The sequence below is a fragment of the Oryzias latipes genome, chromosome 15, assembly GCF_053564925.1.
Source record: "Oryzias latipes strain Hd-rR chromosome 15, Olatipes_Hd-rR_3.1".
Lineage (NCBI taxonomy): Eukaryota > Metazoa > Chordata > Actinopteri > Beloniformes > Adrianichthyidae > Oryzias > Oryzias latipes.
The window spans coordinates 18,795,363-18,808,566 of record NC_136251.1 but is presented as its reverse complement, the minus strand read 5'-3'; the positions used below and the strand labels follow the sequence as shown (position 1 = coordinate 18,808,566).

Here is a 13,204-nt window from a genome sequence, read left to right as displayed (position 1 = left end):
TCTAGCAGGGCAAATATCATGTAATACCTCAACAGCCCCACCTTTTATGGCAGAGGGGGGTCAACGCAAAACACATGAGTCAAGAACCACACCAGTCAGATTTCTTAATAAAAATAATTCATTTCAAGACAACATATAAATAATTATTGAATCACACAATACAGATATCTTGATATGAATAAATACTTAACAAATAAAACCAGTATTTGTTTCATACAACACCCTATCATCAAAAGAAACTTCCACACCGTTTGCATGTTTTTTGTTACACCTTCTGCCCTTAAGCCGATGGTTTTTCCTACTGCTGGAAGGTCCCTACACAAGTCAGGCGACCGCTCCTAAATGCCTCAGCAGCTTAGACAAGTCATGTGCAACTTTTAAAATCTCCTCTCCACCAAACTCGTTCCGAACCCCCAAAAGCCATGTTTTTTGAGGGCCAGTAGAGCTGGCTGCTAATTGGCCTGTTATTGGTTAAGGTTCATCTAGAGGTGATTAAAGCACACAGAAATCTACATGCAGGCCATCAGCGTGTGGGCTGGCCTGCTGACAGCTTTAGATACAGTTGAATGAAAAAGGCAGACCAAGAGCCGGTGAGTCACTTAGAACCGGAGCCACAGATGGACATCTACAGCTCGGAGGGGGAATAACTCGTGTGAGCTATCACTTTTGATTTCATTGGATTGCTGTTTTATCCACTTTTGCAGATAAATGACTCTGTAAGTTGATTTGGGGATTTTTTAGGTAAATTTGGATAAAAGATTATGTAAAAACGAAGATGTCCATCTGTGGCACTCTAAAATGACACAGGCTGGCCATTTTAAGGAGGTAACAACAACTGTTTGGCAATTGAGGGCACATGTTTTTTTTTTGTCTTTTAGCAGAAATCAAATATATCAAAATACTTAAAAAATAATTTAGGAAAAATCAACAAAACAGGAATGTCAGTTTCTTTGTGTGTTCCAGAAGCACACATTCGTGCATTGTGTGTGTGTGTGTATGTTGAAGATGAGGCATCGAGTTGGAAGGTCCTTAAAAATATGGACTTGGATCCATATTCACAAAAAAGCGTTTTAAAGGTGGGAGCACTGATCGGGCCCCTTCTGGTCCATTAAATGTCATTACTACTTAAAGGCAAAACTTATGGAGGATCAGCCCCAAAAAGTGTGCTGAAGTGAAAGAAACAGCACAAAGATAAACTTCAGATAAACAAGATTAGCCAAAGCAGGCGATGACATTGGTCTCTGAAGTTGTTGCCTTGGCAAATCCGGCGGGGTGGAGCAGGAAGGAATGCATCTCTTTACAGGTTTACCTACATCACACCTCAAGCTCGAGCTGGGCCTTACAATCTCACAGAGCTGTGTGCAAACCGTGTTTGTAGTGGCTAGGTGAGGTATTATGCAGACTGACGTACTTCTTTTGTTTTTTTATATTCTCACAGGTTCTCTTTATCATTGGAAATCCCCCTTGACAAAATCAGCGGAGCTATATCAGTGCGTGCGGCAATCTTCTACGCGTTTCTAGGTGCTTAGGTCGTTAGGTAAAGACAAAAACGGTGTCCAAGGCAACAGATGTGTTTTGAAAAAAGGGGAAAGAAAAGGGGAAATGAAAGGAAGTTGAGGAGGAATAGAAAGAGGGTGACTCCTTCTCTTCTGCATTCACTGCCGTCTGGGTGCTGACACCGCCAGCATGTTGGCTACAATGGAGAGACTTGATCCTGTACATGTAGCACCAAAACTAGCAGGGTCCTGCCCTGTCTGTCTTGCACCGTTAAAACTAAATGGTTTGTTTACATTTTTCTTATTGAAGAACTAATAAATTGCTGCTGAACCAATGAAGAGATTAGAGATTCACACTGATAAAAACTCAGAGGTAAAAAAAAAAAGTGAGATTTTGAATTTTAAACATTGGGCTTCTTCTTACTGCTTCAACAGACACTCAGTTGGGATTACCCAACGCCTGCATGTCTCACTCTACAGAACAAATGCTTGACAGACAGGTAGACGGATGGGTTTAAAATCAAATTAGATAAAATAATCAATGGCCATACATACATAAAGACGGACACAGGGTATGAATCCTTGGCTGTGGTCGAGAAAGCAATGTCAGATGCTTCATGTCATGTTAACATACAATCATTTTGTCCGGCACGATTCGCTACGTACCTCTAGATACATAATGTACACAAGGGTTGAGTCAGTTGCTCTGACATGTAGCCAAACCTCTTACCGTGTAAGAACACACAGCAAATCAAGATGATCATAATTGCACAGAGAGGTATTCTGGAGGCCATGTCTACTGCAGACGAACAAACACACAAACACACTCGTCACCTCCCCCCCATGTACACACACTCTCGCTTCACATTCTACATGGGGGGGTTAATTTTCAGGCCATAAGGTTACTAGTTACTCACTAGCTAGTTAGTTAGTTGGTTAGTTAGTATCAGAAGTGCATTGATAGGCATGAGGAGCCCGCAGCAGGGCGTTGGCTCTAGCAATGGGTTTTCATCGTCACTTTTGAGCGTGGTCGTGGTCAGCCGCGATAAATCTGTTTGAAGTGGTCACACTCGTTGCAGTAGCCCTGTTTCTCTTGGTTGGCGTAGTGGTCGCAGCCCTGTGTCCGGCACCGCTGCTTTGACTTCTCCTTGGGCGCCTGCGCCCGCCTTCCCGCCTCCCTGCCTTGGCCCCGTGTGTGGCACTCCGGACAGAGGTCCGTGCAACCCGGCGACACGTTACTGCAGCCGCTCCGCCGGCACTGAGTCTGGGTCTGGGATTGCTGTGAAGATCTGGGCTTGGCTGCTCGGTCGCGCTTTTGGTGCAGACAGAGAAAAACAAAACAAAAAGAAAAGGGTCAACTAGGAAGTGCTGAAGAAAGGTAGGCAAATAAAAACAACTGATGGAGGAGACACGGGCCACACATGATGATACCAGCAATGGCACACACATACCATGACTAGGGGAGGGGAGTGTTGTGTGCGATGAGCCACCTGGTTGAGCCGTGCACTCTGCTCTTTGACGTAGCACTTGTCACAGAAGCCCTCCAGCATTGCTTTGCCAACTGCTCCACATCCGGCCCCACGACAGCGTGTGGCATTCTGGAAACCCGTGTCCAACCCGTGCCGACTCTGAACTGGTGCTGGGGGTGGAGTCAGGTCTAGAACAAAGAGTGGTAGACATGAAGAATTTAACACTATATATGTTTGACAGAATGATGAACTTTAATAGGACTTTAGGACTTACGGTGGTTGGTCTGATAGTCTACATAGCAAATAGTGCAGAAACCCAATTTTTCCGGTGTCCCAAAAAACTGGCAGCCCGATCTTTTACAAAGTTTGGCAAGAGGGGCCTGCCAGCCAGGCGTGTGTCCTGGGGTTAGGGTGAGGCATGGCCGCTCAGTGCCTCTGGCCTGACTCCAAGCAGAGGATGAGGCCTCAGTCCTGGGGTTGCTCTGCTGGGGCTCACCCCTCTCCGGAGCTTGCTGCCTCTGCATGCAGAGTGGGCACAGGCCATTGAATATCCTGAACGCCTCCTGTCTGCACATGTTGCATCGCTCTGTCTCTGTCTCACAGCCCCCCCACTGGGTCCAACCAGAACCCTGGGCCGGGTGGGAAATGACAGGTCCCCCGTTGGGGCCTGGGAGTCCTGTGGCAGCTGTCCCAGCTGCAGGGGGTGCGTGATTCTGTCTGGAGTTGAAGCAGCGCTCGCAGAGTCCATCGTGCTCCACACTGAGAGTGAACAGGCATCCAGGCGTCTTGCACTTCATGGCGTGAGTTTCACTGTATAGGCTGAGGCTGGGGGCAGTGGGAGGAGCTGAGCGGGGGCTTGACAACACCACGCCTCGCCCAGAAGAAGAGCAGAGGGGACTGCTGCTTCTGGCTCCTCTGGAGCTCACCTCAGCCTCTGATCCTCCCATCACTCCTACTCCACCCTGCACACCAGCTCCTTTGGCCTGAACCACCCCCTCTATCCTCGCTCCTCCACCGGTGGTGGCCTGTCGCTTCTCAAAACATTCGTGGCAATGAGGCTGTGTGTCCACAGAGACGTAAAAGGTGCACCGTGGCGTGGCACAGCGGATCTCAATGAGGGAAAGCTGAGATACGGAGAAGGGGGGAGGGCGTTGTGGCTGGGCGGCCCATGCCTGTTCCTTGTCTTCCTGCCAGCGCTGATACTCGTGGTTGACAAGCTGCAGGTAGTCCTCCATCAGGTTCATATCCTCTGGAAGGTTCCCCTCATCCAGCCTTAGGAAAGAAACAGTCTTTTAGTGTCCTTCACATTTATAAAGACTACTTTGAGTCGTTTAGAGAAAACAAATGTTTTAGATTTAGGATTTCACAAAAGAGTTGATAGTACACACCTTGCAGCTTTCATGATCCAAGTGACATCGTGGCCCAAGCCTATGACGGGGATCTCCATCAAGTGAAGGTAGTCATTAAGAAGTCTCTCCTTCTGTGGCTGTTCCTTCTCCATCAGGAAGTGAACCTTCAGCTCATCAAAGCCTCCTCTTCTTGGGTTGATCAGCGGCACTGCTCGAATCTCTGCAAAGATCAGTGCAGGTCAAGCAGACAGTCTCATCCACAGAAGGTGGTCATTTTTCTTCCTGCCATTGCAGACTTTAGAGCCCCTGCTTTTGTGTTTCGTACCTGGGCCACTGTCTTTGATGGTGATGAGAGGCGCAAAGTGCTGGGAGTCGTAGCCAAGCACTATTGGGTATTTGTAGCACTCCGTGGGCGGCCATTGCAGAGGCAAGTATATCCCACCTACATTCAGTGGAGAGATGGAGGAGCCTGATTTCATACTCCTGACCACCTGATCTGTTAAAAAAAAGAAAATAAAAGAAGAAATAAGCAAAAGAGCAACAAACATCCTTTTCTTGCTAAATTAGTTGGCATGTCCCTGAAAATGAAACATGTAAGAAATAAGATGAGTAAATAAGCTGTAGGGATCAAAGAAGAGCACCTGCTATGACGACGATGGGCCTGCGGAGGATGTTGGACAGGATGAAGATATGAATGTCCTCCAGGGAGTCAAACTGGAGGCCGTTACTGCTCGAGACTGGAGACGCCATTTTCACAATCTTATCCCATTCCTCCTCCCAGTTCTAGGACAACACACACTCAGTTAGGCCTTACCTGGACACTCATAGTGCCTGCAAACATAATTTTACTTCACACCACCAACAGGCACTGTAAAGTATTGATAATGTTTATTTTGGGGTGAACATAAACAGGACGTTGGGTCATCCTACCGTGGTGGTGTACCGCAGTCCTGTTTGGGTAAACTCTTGGGACTGCAGCAGCTCAGTTTGGAATCGGGCCTTAAATACTCCAGTGTCTGTCTCCTTGAGGACGCTGTGGAGAGTTTTCCTTAGCACCAGGTCTGTATCTTGAACACCCAGCATGTACTGAGAGGCCGCATGAAGCAAACAGTTTCCATCTCCTGTGGACACAAGCAGTAGAGACAGTCAGAGTTGATTCTGGTAGAAGTTAGGAAACACAAATGGTAGATTTTGAGTTGCAGGTTGCATGTGCAGCAGACACCAACTGCTGCGTTCACACAGTAAAATGTAACTTAAGTCTGGGGATTTCCAGGGCATTGCGCTAGTTATCAAACCATCATGTTTGCAGATACTTTATCATCTAAAGACACAAGAACTGACGGAGTCGTTCCACTAAAAAACCTATCAATAAAACTCCACAGAAAGAATTAAGCAATTTATTGCTGCATCTATTTGAAAAATGTTATATAAATCTCAACTATTTGGACAGACGTTGCTCAAAATGCATGACTAAAATTCTTGGAATTTTATTTTTCCTTCCATGGCCACTCTAGTTCTTTCTCTTATTGTGAAAGAGAGCTTGTATTTTTGAATGTGTACAGCTCTGAAAAAAAACCCTGTCGTCACACTAAACACAGGAATTTCCCACAGTCAACTACTTCTTCTCTTCTTCTTCTTTTTTTTTTTTTTGGCGCATGTGTGTCTGCGCGCATGTTTGACCCCATCTGATGATCCCAAACTCATCAATGCTGCTCAGCTTGTCCTGTACTTTCCACAGAGGTGGGACTTGGACAAGACGGAATGTCGGGGATTTAACTGCCAATATGATCGTCCAATGAATGCTGTGATTAGTAGGCACTGAGATAACACACATAGTATGCATGCAGGTGTAATCACAGGTCGCTTTTACCTATAATAGATTTAACTCACGCACCTAAAGAATGCACATTGTCCCTTTATTCTTTTAGATCCAAGTGTTCAAAAATAAAGTAAGCTGAAATTTAAACACATCAAAGTGTTTTCCATTCTGAAGAGTCTAAAAATGTGATTTTCCTTGAAGTACGTGTGCAATCGGATTACTTAAAATGACATTTTCTCTTTTCAAAAATGACAGTAATGTGAGGTACAGTTGTCATAATTTGACGGCGGGAAAACCTTCACTGATTTTTAGAGATTACAACCTGCTGTTGTATTTTACACTTTTTTGCATCATTTAAAATGTACAACGGCACTGACACAAAAAAAACCCGTGAGGCTCTCAGATGTCCACACGTACACCCTACTCCTCTTTTGCACAAAAGAGGTTCTGGAACAGAACTGAAGATAAAAGTCACTTTCATTAGTCTAAATAAAGAACCTTCTTTTCTTTCAGCCTTGAGCAAATCATTAAAAAAAATCCACCAGTGCAGCAGCCGACTTAACATTATTTAGATGCCATCCAGGCAAAAGCACAACTTAAAAGGCTTCAGGTTTGTGTTAAGCCAGAGGCCCCCCAAACCCCCACCCAAAGACTGCCTCTTAACTTAAAAGAGCTGGAGCATTTATTGACTAAATGATCCGACACCAGACAACTATTTAACTGTGTGAAACCCTGTAAAAACAAAGCCTTGCAGACGAATTGGTGCTTCTAGATGTAGAGCTGAAGCCGCTCTGTGTGAAGGTGACACATGACAGACAAGAGATGCCGTGCCGTTTGGGAAAGACCCATCGGATGTGCTGAAGACCTTCAAGACAGAAAGCTCAAGTCGGATGGCGTGTGACTTTGGAAAAGTGGGGAGCAGGAAAACAGACGAGTCCCTGTTATCTTAATGAAAGTGAACACTTGAAGGATTTATTGGTTTTTATGACAGTATTTCCCCTTCCTCCGTCATTCATCTCCAGAGATTTGAACCGCACACAAGGATGACCTCGACAGCACGGTTCGGGAACAGATTTTAGTCCCCGATGAGGTGGGACGCTCTCTGATTGACTCCTCTGTCTGTGTGCTGGTGAAGATCCAGTGACTCAGCAGCACAAAATCTGCATGTATTTGTGTGTTATTTTATATATATATATATATATATATATATATATATATATATATATATATATATATATATATATATATATATATACATATATATATATATATATATATATATATATACATATATATATATATATATATATATATATATATATATATAAAAATATAAATAAAACTATATATATAGATAGATAGATATAGATGTGTGTGTGTGTGTGGTTATTATACGTGTGTGTGATACATGTCCCCTGCTCAAAGTCACGTCTGGGTCCTTCAGAGTCAGACGATCCAGATCTGAATTCGGTCTCTCCTTTATGACATCATATTTGCAGGCCAGGAAATTCCATGCTGCTTACTGGCACAGGAATTCAAAGGAGTTTGTCATCAATTCAGGGGTCTTTTTGGAGAGGAACTAAGTATTGATGAGTTACAGGAAGTTGCTTAGTTAATACTGAACTTCACTGTTTGCATATACTGCGATGCATGACACATCCTGCAAGTTCCTCATGCATCCAAAAACAATTGAAGCTACACTTTGAGATGGAATACATCAAGAAACCCCTGACATGAAACAGAACTATTTCCCTTGGAAACTTCACATTGTGAAGAAAAATTAACCAATTCATTTTCCATTTCCTCCTTTTGTTGTGTGCATTAACTGTGATTATACCAGTAAATATATGTCTTTTTAAACCTTACATCACATCAGACTGTCACAACAGACATCTTCAGGTTATATGTGAGGCAGAAAGCAATGCCTCCCAGCAGAAAATTTGTATTCAGTCACATTTGAGTGACCGCAGTCTGACAAGGGGGGTGAAACATGTGACAGAGACTGGATGGAAACATGGGGCGTGGAGGCATTTTAAAAAGATTCATTGACCTTCACACCCCTCACAGAGACACCCCCACTTGCACACACCCACAGAAAAAGCAGGGGATAAACCCCTCAACTTTTAAAAAATGGAAACACTCATTGCTGACCGTAAACAATAGTGCAGCGTGATGAATTTCCAAGTACAATGCGTCAAGGCCCCAAAGTAAATGTTTGTCTGCCTCGGGATGTTCCCACATTACAGCTCCTACGTAACAGAAAACATGACCCAAAGGAGCCGGTGTGAAAGTGGAACCCATGCACCTCGGTTGATGTCATTTACAGTAACCCCTCTTGTGAGTAATGACATCTCAGAATGTGCATATCAGATCCTCCTATCTCATGAACACAAACCTTCTCTGACATAGAAAATGAAACAAAAGTTAACGCCTCTGTGGGGGGATGACATCTGTTGTTTCTAAAATTGACACAAAAAAGTTTTGAACTAACAAAGGACCACAGGGTTTGTGTTTTCAAAAATCCAACCAACTTTGTGGATCTTTGCCTAAACATACTGCCCAAAATTTCTTCTCGGAAGTAGCATTTCTTACCGTTGGTGCGTAAAGGTACCATCTTCTTCAACTCCCGACACCAGTTGAGCTTCTTCTCCTGCTCTAACGAGGCCTGCATGGCTCGGTCCAAGATGGCGGCTTGAACTACCTCCCTGAAGGCCTGAGGAAAGTGGTTCATGGCGATCATCTCTAGCGTGTAGCGGTGCATTCCGCGCAGGTGATGCATGAGGCCGCTGGTGGAAGGCTTCACCACATCATTGGGCACTCGCTGGCGGATCTTCACCGCCTTCAGCAGGTTAGAGACAAACAGGAATTTGGGGAGGAAGTTCTGGCCCTGCGACATGACGGATGGCCAGGAGAATGGGTGGAGGGGAGGAAAAGGAGTGAGGAGAGGAGGAGGAAGCACCAGCCGACGATGACCCAGCAACTTGCAGGCTAGAGACACAGAGAGGTAAAACAAAATAAGTGATCTTACAACCCTAAACAACATCACAGGCTCCAAACCTAGATTTCACCTAGTATTTAATTTTCCTCAGGAAACCACCAATCACAGTAAAGGGTTCCTTTGTGGATCAAGTTAGGTGATTCTCCAAAAGGGTCGAACTTACGTACAAAGAAACCTTTATCTCCTGGTGTGTTCTAATACTGTGTTTTTCACTTTGACTGGTTTTTCATTGATCTCAAAGCTTTCCAACAAAAGACTGGTGTTTTCCAGAGTTACACTGCAGGCCACCCAATATCGCTAGGGCTTCTGGGAAGGTCACGAGACAGGCTTTCCCCTCCTGTCAACACCTTACCAGCTGTTAGCTTGCGTCAAACGTGTATTTAAAAGATTGCCAGGACTCAATATTTGTTAAAACGTTTTTTTCTGTACTTTATACATTCAAATAAAGTTTATTAGAGATTGTTGTAAAAAATTAGAGCTCAAAAGTCACGTGAAGGTGGTACAGAGGGTCTAGTTGAGCAGTTTGGGCTAAAATGAGAACTTTCCCAGCCTATTCATGAAGTTCTGAGCTGATAGTGAAACCAGTAAGTTGACAAATGAATGTCAGGCTTCAACAGCAGCAGGTGCAACAGCAGGGAAGGCCGTGCAGGAGCGCCGGTGACCGCGGTGCCGTGCTGCTGTGTCTGGGCTGGACGTCAGGGAGCCCGTGGACCCGCGGGTCGTCTCGGCATGAGCGGTGCGGGAGAGCGGCGCCCGCACGGTCGCGGCAGACTTCGCTGACGTTCGAGGCTTACGTAATTACAACGACAACTCCAATGGAAACAATGTGCCGTTCCAGACCGACAAGAAGCCGCTGCCAGCGGCACCGACGGCGCATTCGGTGGCGCGGAAGCGTCGCCCAGCCGCTTCACGGTGACGTCTTTGTAAACAATGGCTGTCAACGCCGCTGTCGTGAGCAGGCTTCACGCTTCCTCCATGTCCCCACAACCACGACCGTACATTTCCTCGAGGCCCGAGCGGGGATTCAGCCGCTTAATCTCCCGGAATTGTGCAGAAATGCCTACATGTGGAGGCAGAAGGAGGAGTTGGGGCTGGCGTCTTACCTGTGCAATATGTCGGGGTAACAACAAAGCCTCCCGGATGCTCAAGCAAGTCCTCTCTCAGCCACTTTACTCAGCCTCACCGCAGCAGTCTTCGGCGCCATTCACCCTTCTGTTTCCTCCAACAGCCTATCAGATCTATTTCGGAACCTTTGATGCTCGCGAAGCCTTTCGAAAGACTACAGGCGTCCACTAACACTAGTTTTTAAAAAAGGAAAAAAAAGAAAAAGAAGAAGTTAGGGGGATTTCCACACAGGGACTTTCCGTCCACCCATTTCCCTCTCTGTAAAAAAAAACGTGCACTTGCGGCACTTTGCCGCTAGGAGGGGCTCCACTGTCTGACTCAGTACCGTGAAACATATCCCACCTACTGAGCACAAAGAAGCGTCACTGAGGTAGACAGACAGGTCGCGTCATCCTCGATTTCATGAAATAAATCATTACCCCTCAGTCAGACCTCTCCAAGTTAAAAAGCCAGGAAACGGAACAAAAAACACATTCTGAGAAGCAGATGTCCCCTTTCTCACGAGTTGAGCATAAAATAGTCTTTCAGTGATGACGTGAGACTGTTTCAACTGTTTGGAAATTATGTTTTTCTATTCTTTTGCCGCTTTAGAAGCAAAAACGTTACTCCTGCTGTCATGCAGTAGTAACTTAAAAATATATTCAGTTTTCTCCTTTTAAAAAAAAGTTTTATGCACAATTTAAATCATATTCATTTTATTTTGTGCACATAAGAGACCAAACACAAGATCCTAATAAATACAAAGCTGCAAGAATGTAACCAGTTAGTGCAATAAACAAAACATCTAATCATGAGTGTGTCCTACGCACCACCTCAATATTTTTGTTTTTTGAGGTATTTTGCTCCAACAACTCTTAGCACCACGGTCTGCACAAGAATGTGTTTTTTTCCCACTTAATTGGCTGGTTGTATAACTTTATTTTATTTTATTTTTCCTTCACCTCAATTTTTTGCACATTTTTCCTTTTTTTAACCTATATGTTTCTTATTTGACCTTAAATTTGGATTTATACACAAATTTAGAAAAAGATGCCAGCAAAATATGCTTACTTGCAGCTTAAAAAAAACATGCTGCAACCTCAGAGTCTACACATCCCTGAACCAAATGTCACACCTGTCGTTTGTGGAGATTGTCAAGCTCTCAATGGCTAGGGCATCAGCTGCGTGGTGGAGCACACCAACCGTCTCAATGTGGTCAACCCAAGTAGGAGCGGTTAAACTTTGCTCCAGCTCTCAAGCAGAGTTTGCTGATGTTGCACATGATTCACCCTGTATTTATTGTGCAAGAAGATTCTCTGCTATTGTCTGCAGGGTTTGTGAAATATCAAACAGCCCCACAAGAAAATTAATTTTTTTATTCATTCTTGCTGATGTCTTAAAGCAGAAAACCCAACTTTAAATCAAATCCAGTACAAGATAGTATTTATATGACACATCATGTAAAAAAATGCAAACAAAATAAAGTCTTTACAAAACAATGTATTTTAAGTTGTTAATTATTCAACAACTAGATTAGAGACATGGGTAAACTACCATACAAAAGAAGAAAATTAACACAAATTGAAAAAAATACAACATCTTGGATTTTACTTACCTGTGGGAACAGGTGTAAAAGTTATGATCTCCACTGTGGAGAAATATACAGATGAAGCTTTGGGTCCTGTTTACCTGAGCAAAGCTTATAAAACTGTACTGAGATGCCCCTCACTTTCCACTCTCCTTTCTCTTCCCTTTGGAAATGCTCCTACTTCTGGGTTGTGTTTACCCAAACTCTGGAAACTACACTTCAACATCCCTCTTGAGCAGGGAACAGAAACTTAAAATCACCTGACACATAGGTGTGAGGTATGAGGCATGAGGACAGAGTTACAGGCCTTATCTTTTACTGCTCAGTTGCTTAAGAGGTGACAAATAGTGTCTAGCAATGAACAGTCACTTTAAGACACTAACGCCTTGCTGTGAGTATTTGTTGAGCCCATGGATACACACACAAACAAAATATGTAGCAAACCTTTCACATGCTAATGCTGTAGTTGCTATTTTTAACTCAAATGACTGAACTTTCCAAAAACATTTTTTTTAAAGTTCATCATGGTTGGGTCACAAACTGGACTGGCTGGTTGTGGAAGCAATGAAAGAAAACTAGCTGAGTCACACGTGGAAACCCCCTCAAAGACAACTGACCTGCTGCAATGCAAAAAAATAAATAAAATAAAAAGTCACCTGTCTGGTGTGGTCAGATATGCTGAAAAAGGAACTTTGCCTTTTGACTTAGTGGTTGCAAAACAGTTCTCTCAATTTTGATTGGAAAATTAACAATATTTTGATATTTATTGTCACAAAACAGTAATTTCCTACTTTTTTGATAAGGAATCAGTAAATCATTAAAAAATGTTTTTTTGCTAAACCAAACAACTGTGTTTTCAAATCACAGCCTCTCTATAAGGTTTGCATATAAGTAACGAGGAAGGTGGAGTGTAAACGTACTAATATAAAGCTCTACTTTGTTCTCATTTTTGCTATATGTGGTTTAATTAATGATCAATATATACCTTGTAATGCAGCTTTTTCACATGTCTTATTTCTCCTTCTTTAAAGGCAAAAATTACCCAACATATTATTCACCTTTTATTAAATATGTCAGAGAAGAAGTTTATAAAGGAACTGTGAAAGTGAAATCAAAAGCTTATGCATATTGGCCGTTCACACTTCTTGCAATTCAGGTTCTTTCTCTATAAATCTTTAAGTCTCATAATACATACCTATATAAGTGTGCTATAGTCATAAGTCTCTTGTGTTCTGACAGTGTGGCCAGTCCCTCTTCACGACTTGTGAACCCAGATTGTTCCATTAGATCCCCAAAAGCCTCGGAGCCCCGTCCCAGTATGAGGTGGCAGAACAGCGGGGACAACCCTGTGGAGGACTGTGAAGAGGAGCATCTCAGTGTT

At 43.7% G+C, this 13,204-nt stretch overlaps 1 protein-coding gene across 3 annotated transcripts; it reads right to left on the bottom strand.

The window, feature by feature from the left end:
• Positions 1–100: 100 nt before the first annotated feature.
• On the bottom strand, positions 101–12,030 carry tnfaip3 (tumor necrosis factor, alpha-induced protein 3). Of its 3 annotated transcripts, XM_078932450.1 has the most exons (10): positions 11,851–12,030; positions 10,235–10,429; positions 8,726–9,121; positions 5,245–5,435; positions 4,956–5,097; positions 4,640–4,810; positions 4,354–4,534; positions 3,240–4,237; positions 2,948–3,153; positions 101–2,808 (listed from the first exon to the last, which is right to left on the bottom strand). In XM_078932450.1, exons 3-10 carry the CDS (start codon positions 9,027–9,029, stop codon positions 2,533–2,535), a joined length of 2,469 nt encoding a protein of 822 aa, XP_078788576.1. In that variant the 5' UTR covers positions 9,030–9,121; positions 10,235–10,429; positions 11,851–12,030; the 3' UTR covers positions 101–2,532. The 3 variants fall into 3 exon arrangements, with proteins under 3 accessions (XP_078788576.1, XP_023819038.1, XP_011482627.2); XM_023963270.2 differs by lacking the exon at positions 11,851–12,030 and having other exon boundaries at positions 10,235–10,602; XM_011484325.4 differs by lacking the exon at positions 11,851–12,030 and having other exon boundaries at positions 2,987–3,153; positions 10,235–10,602.
• Between the last annotated feature and the right edge of the window lie 1,174 nt (positions 12,031–13,204).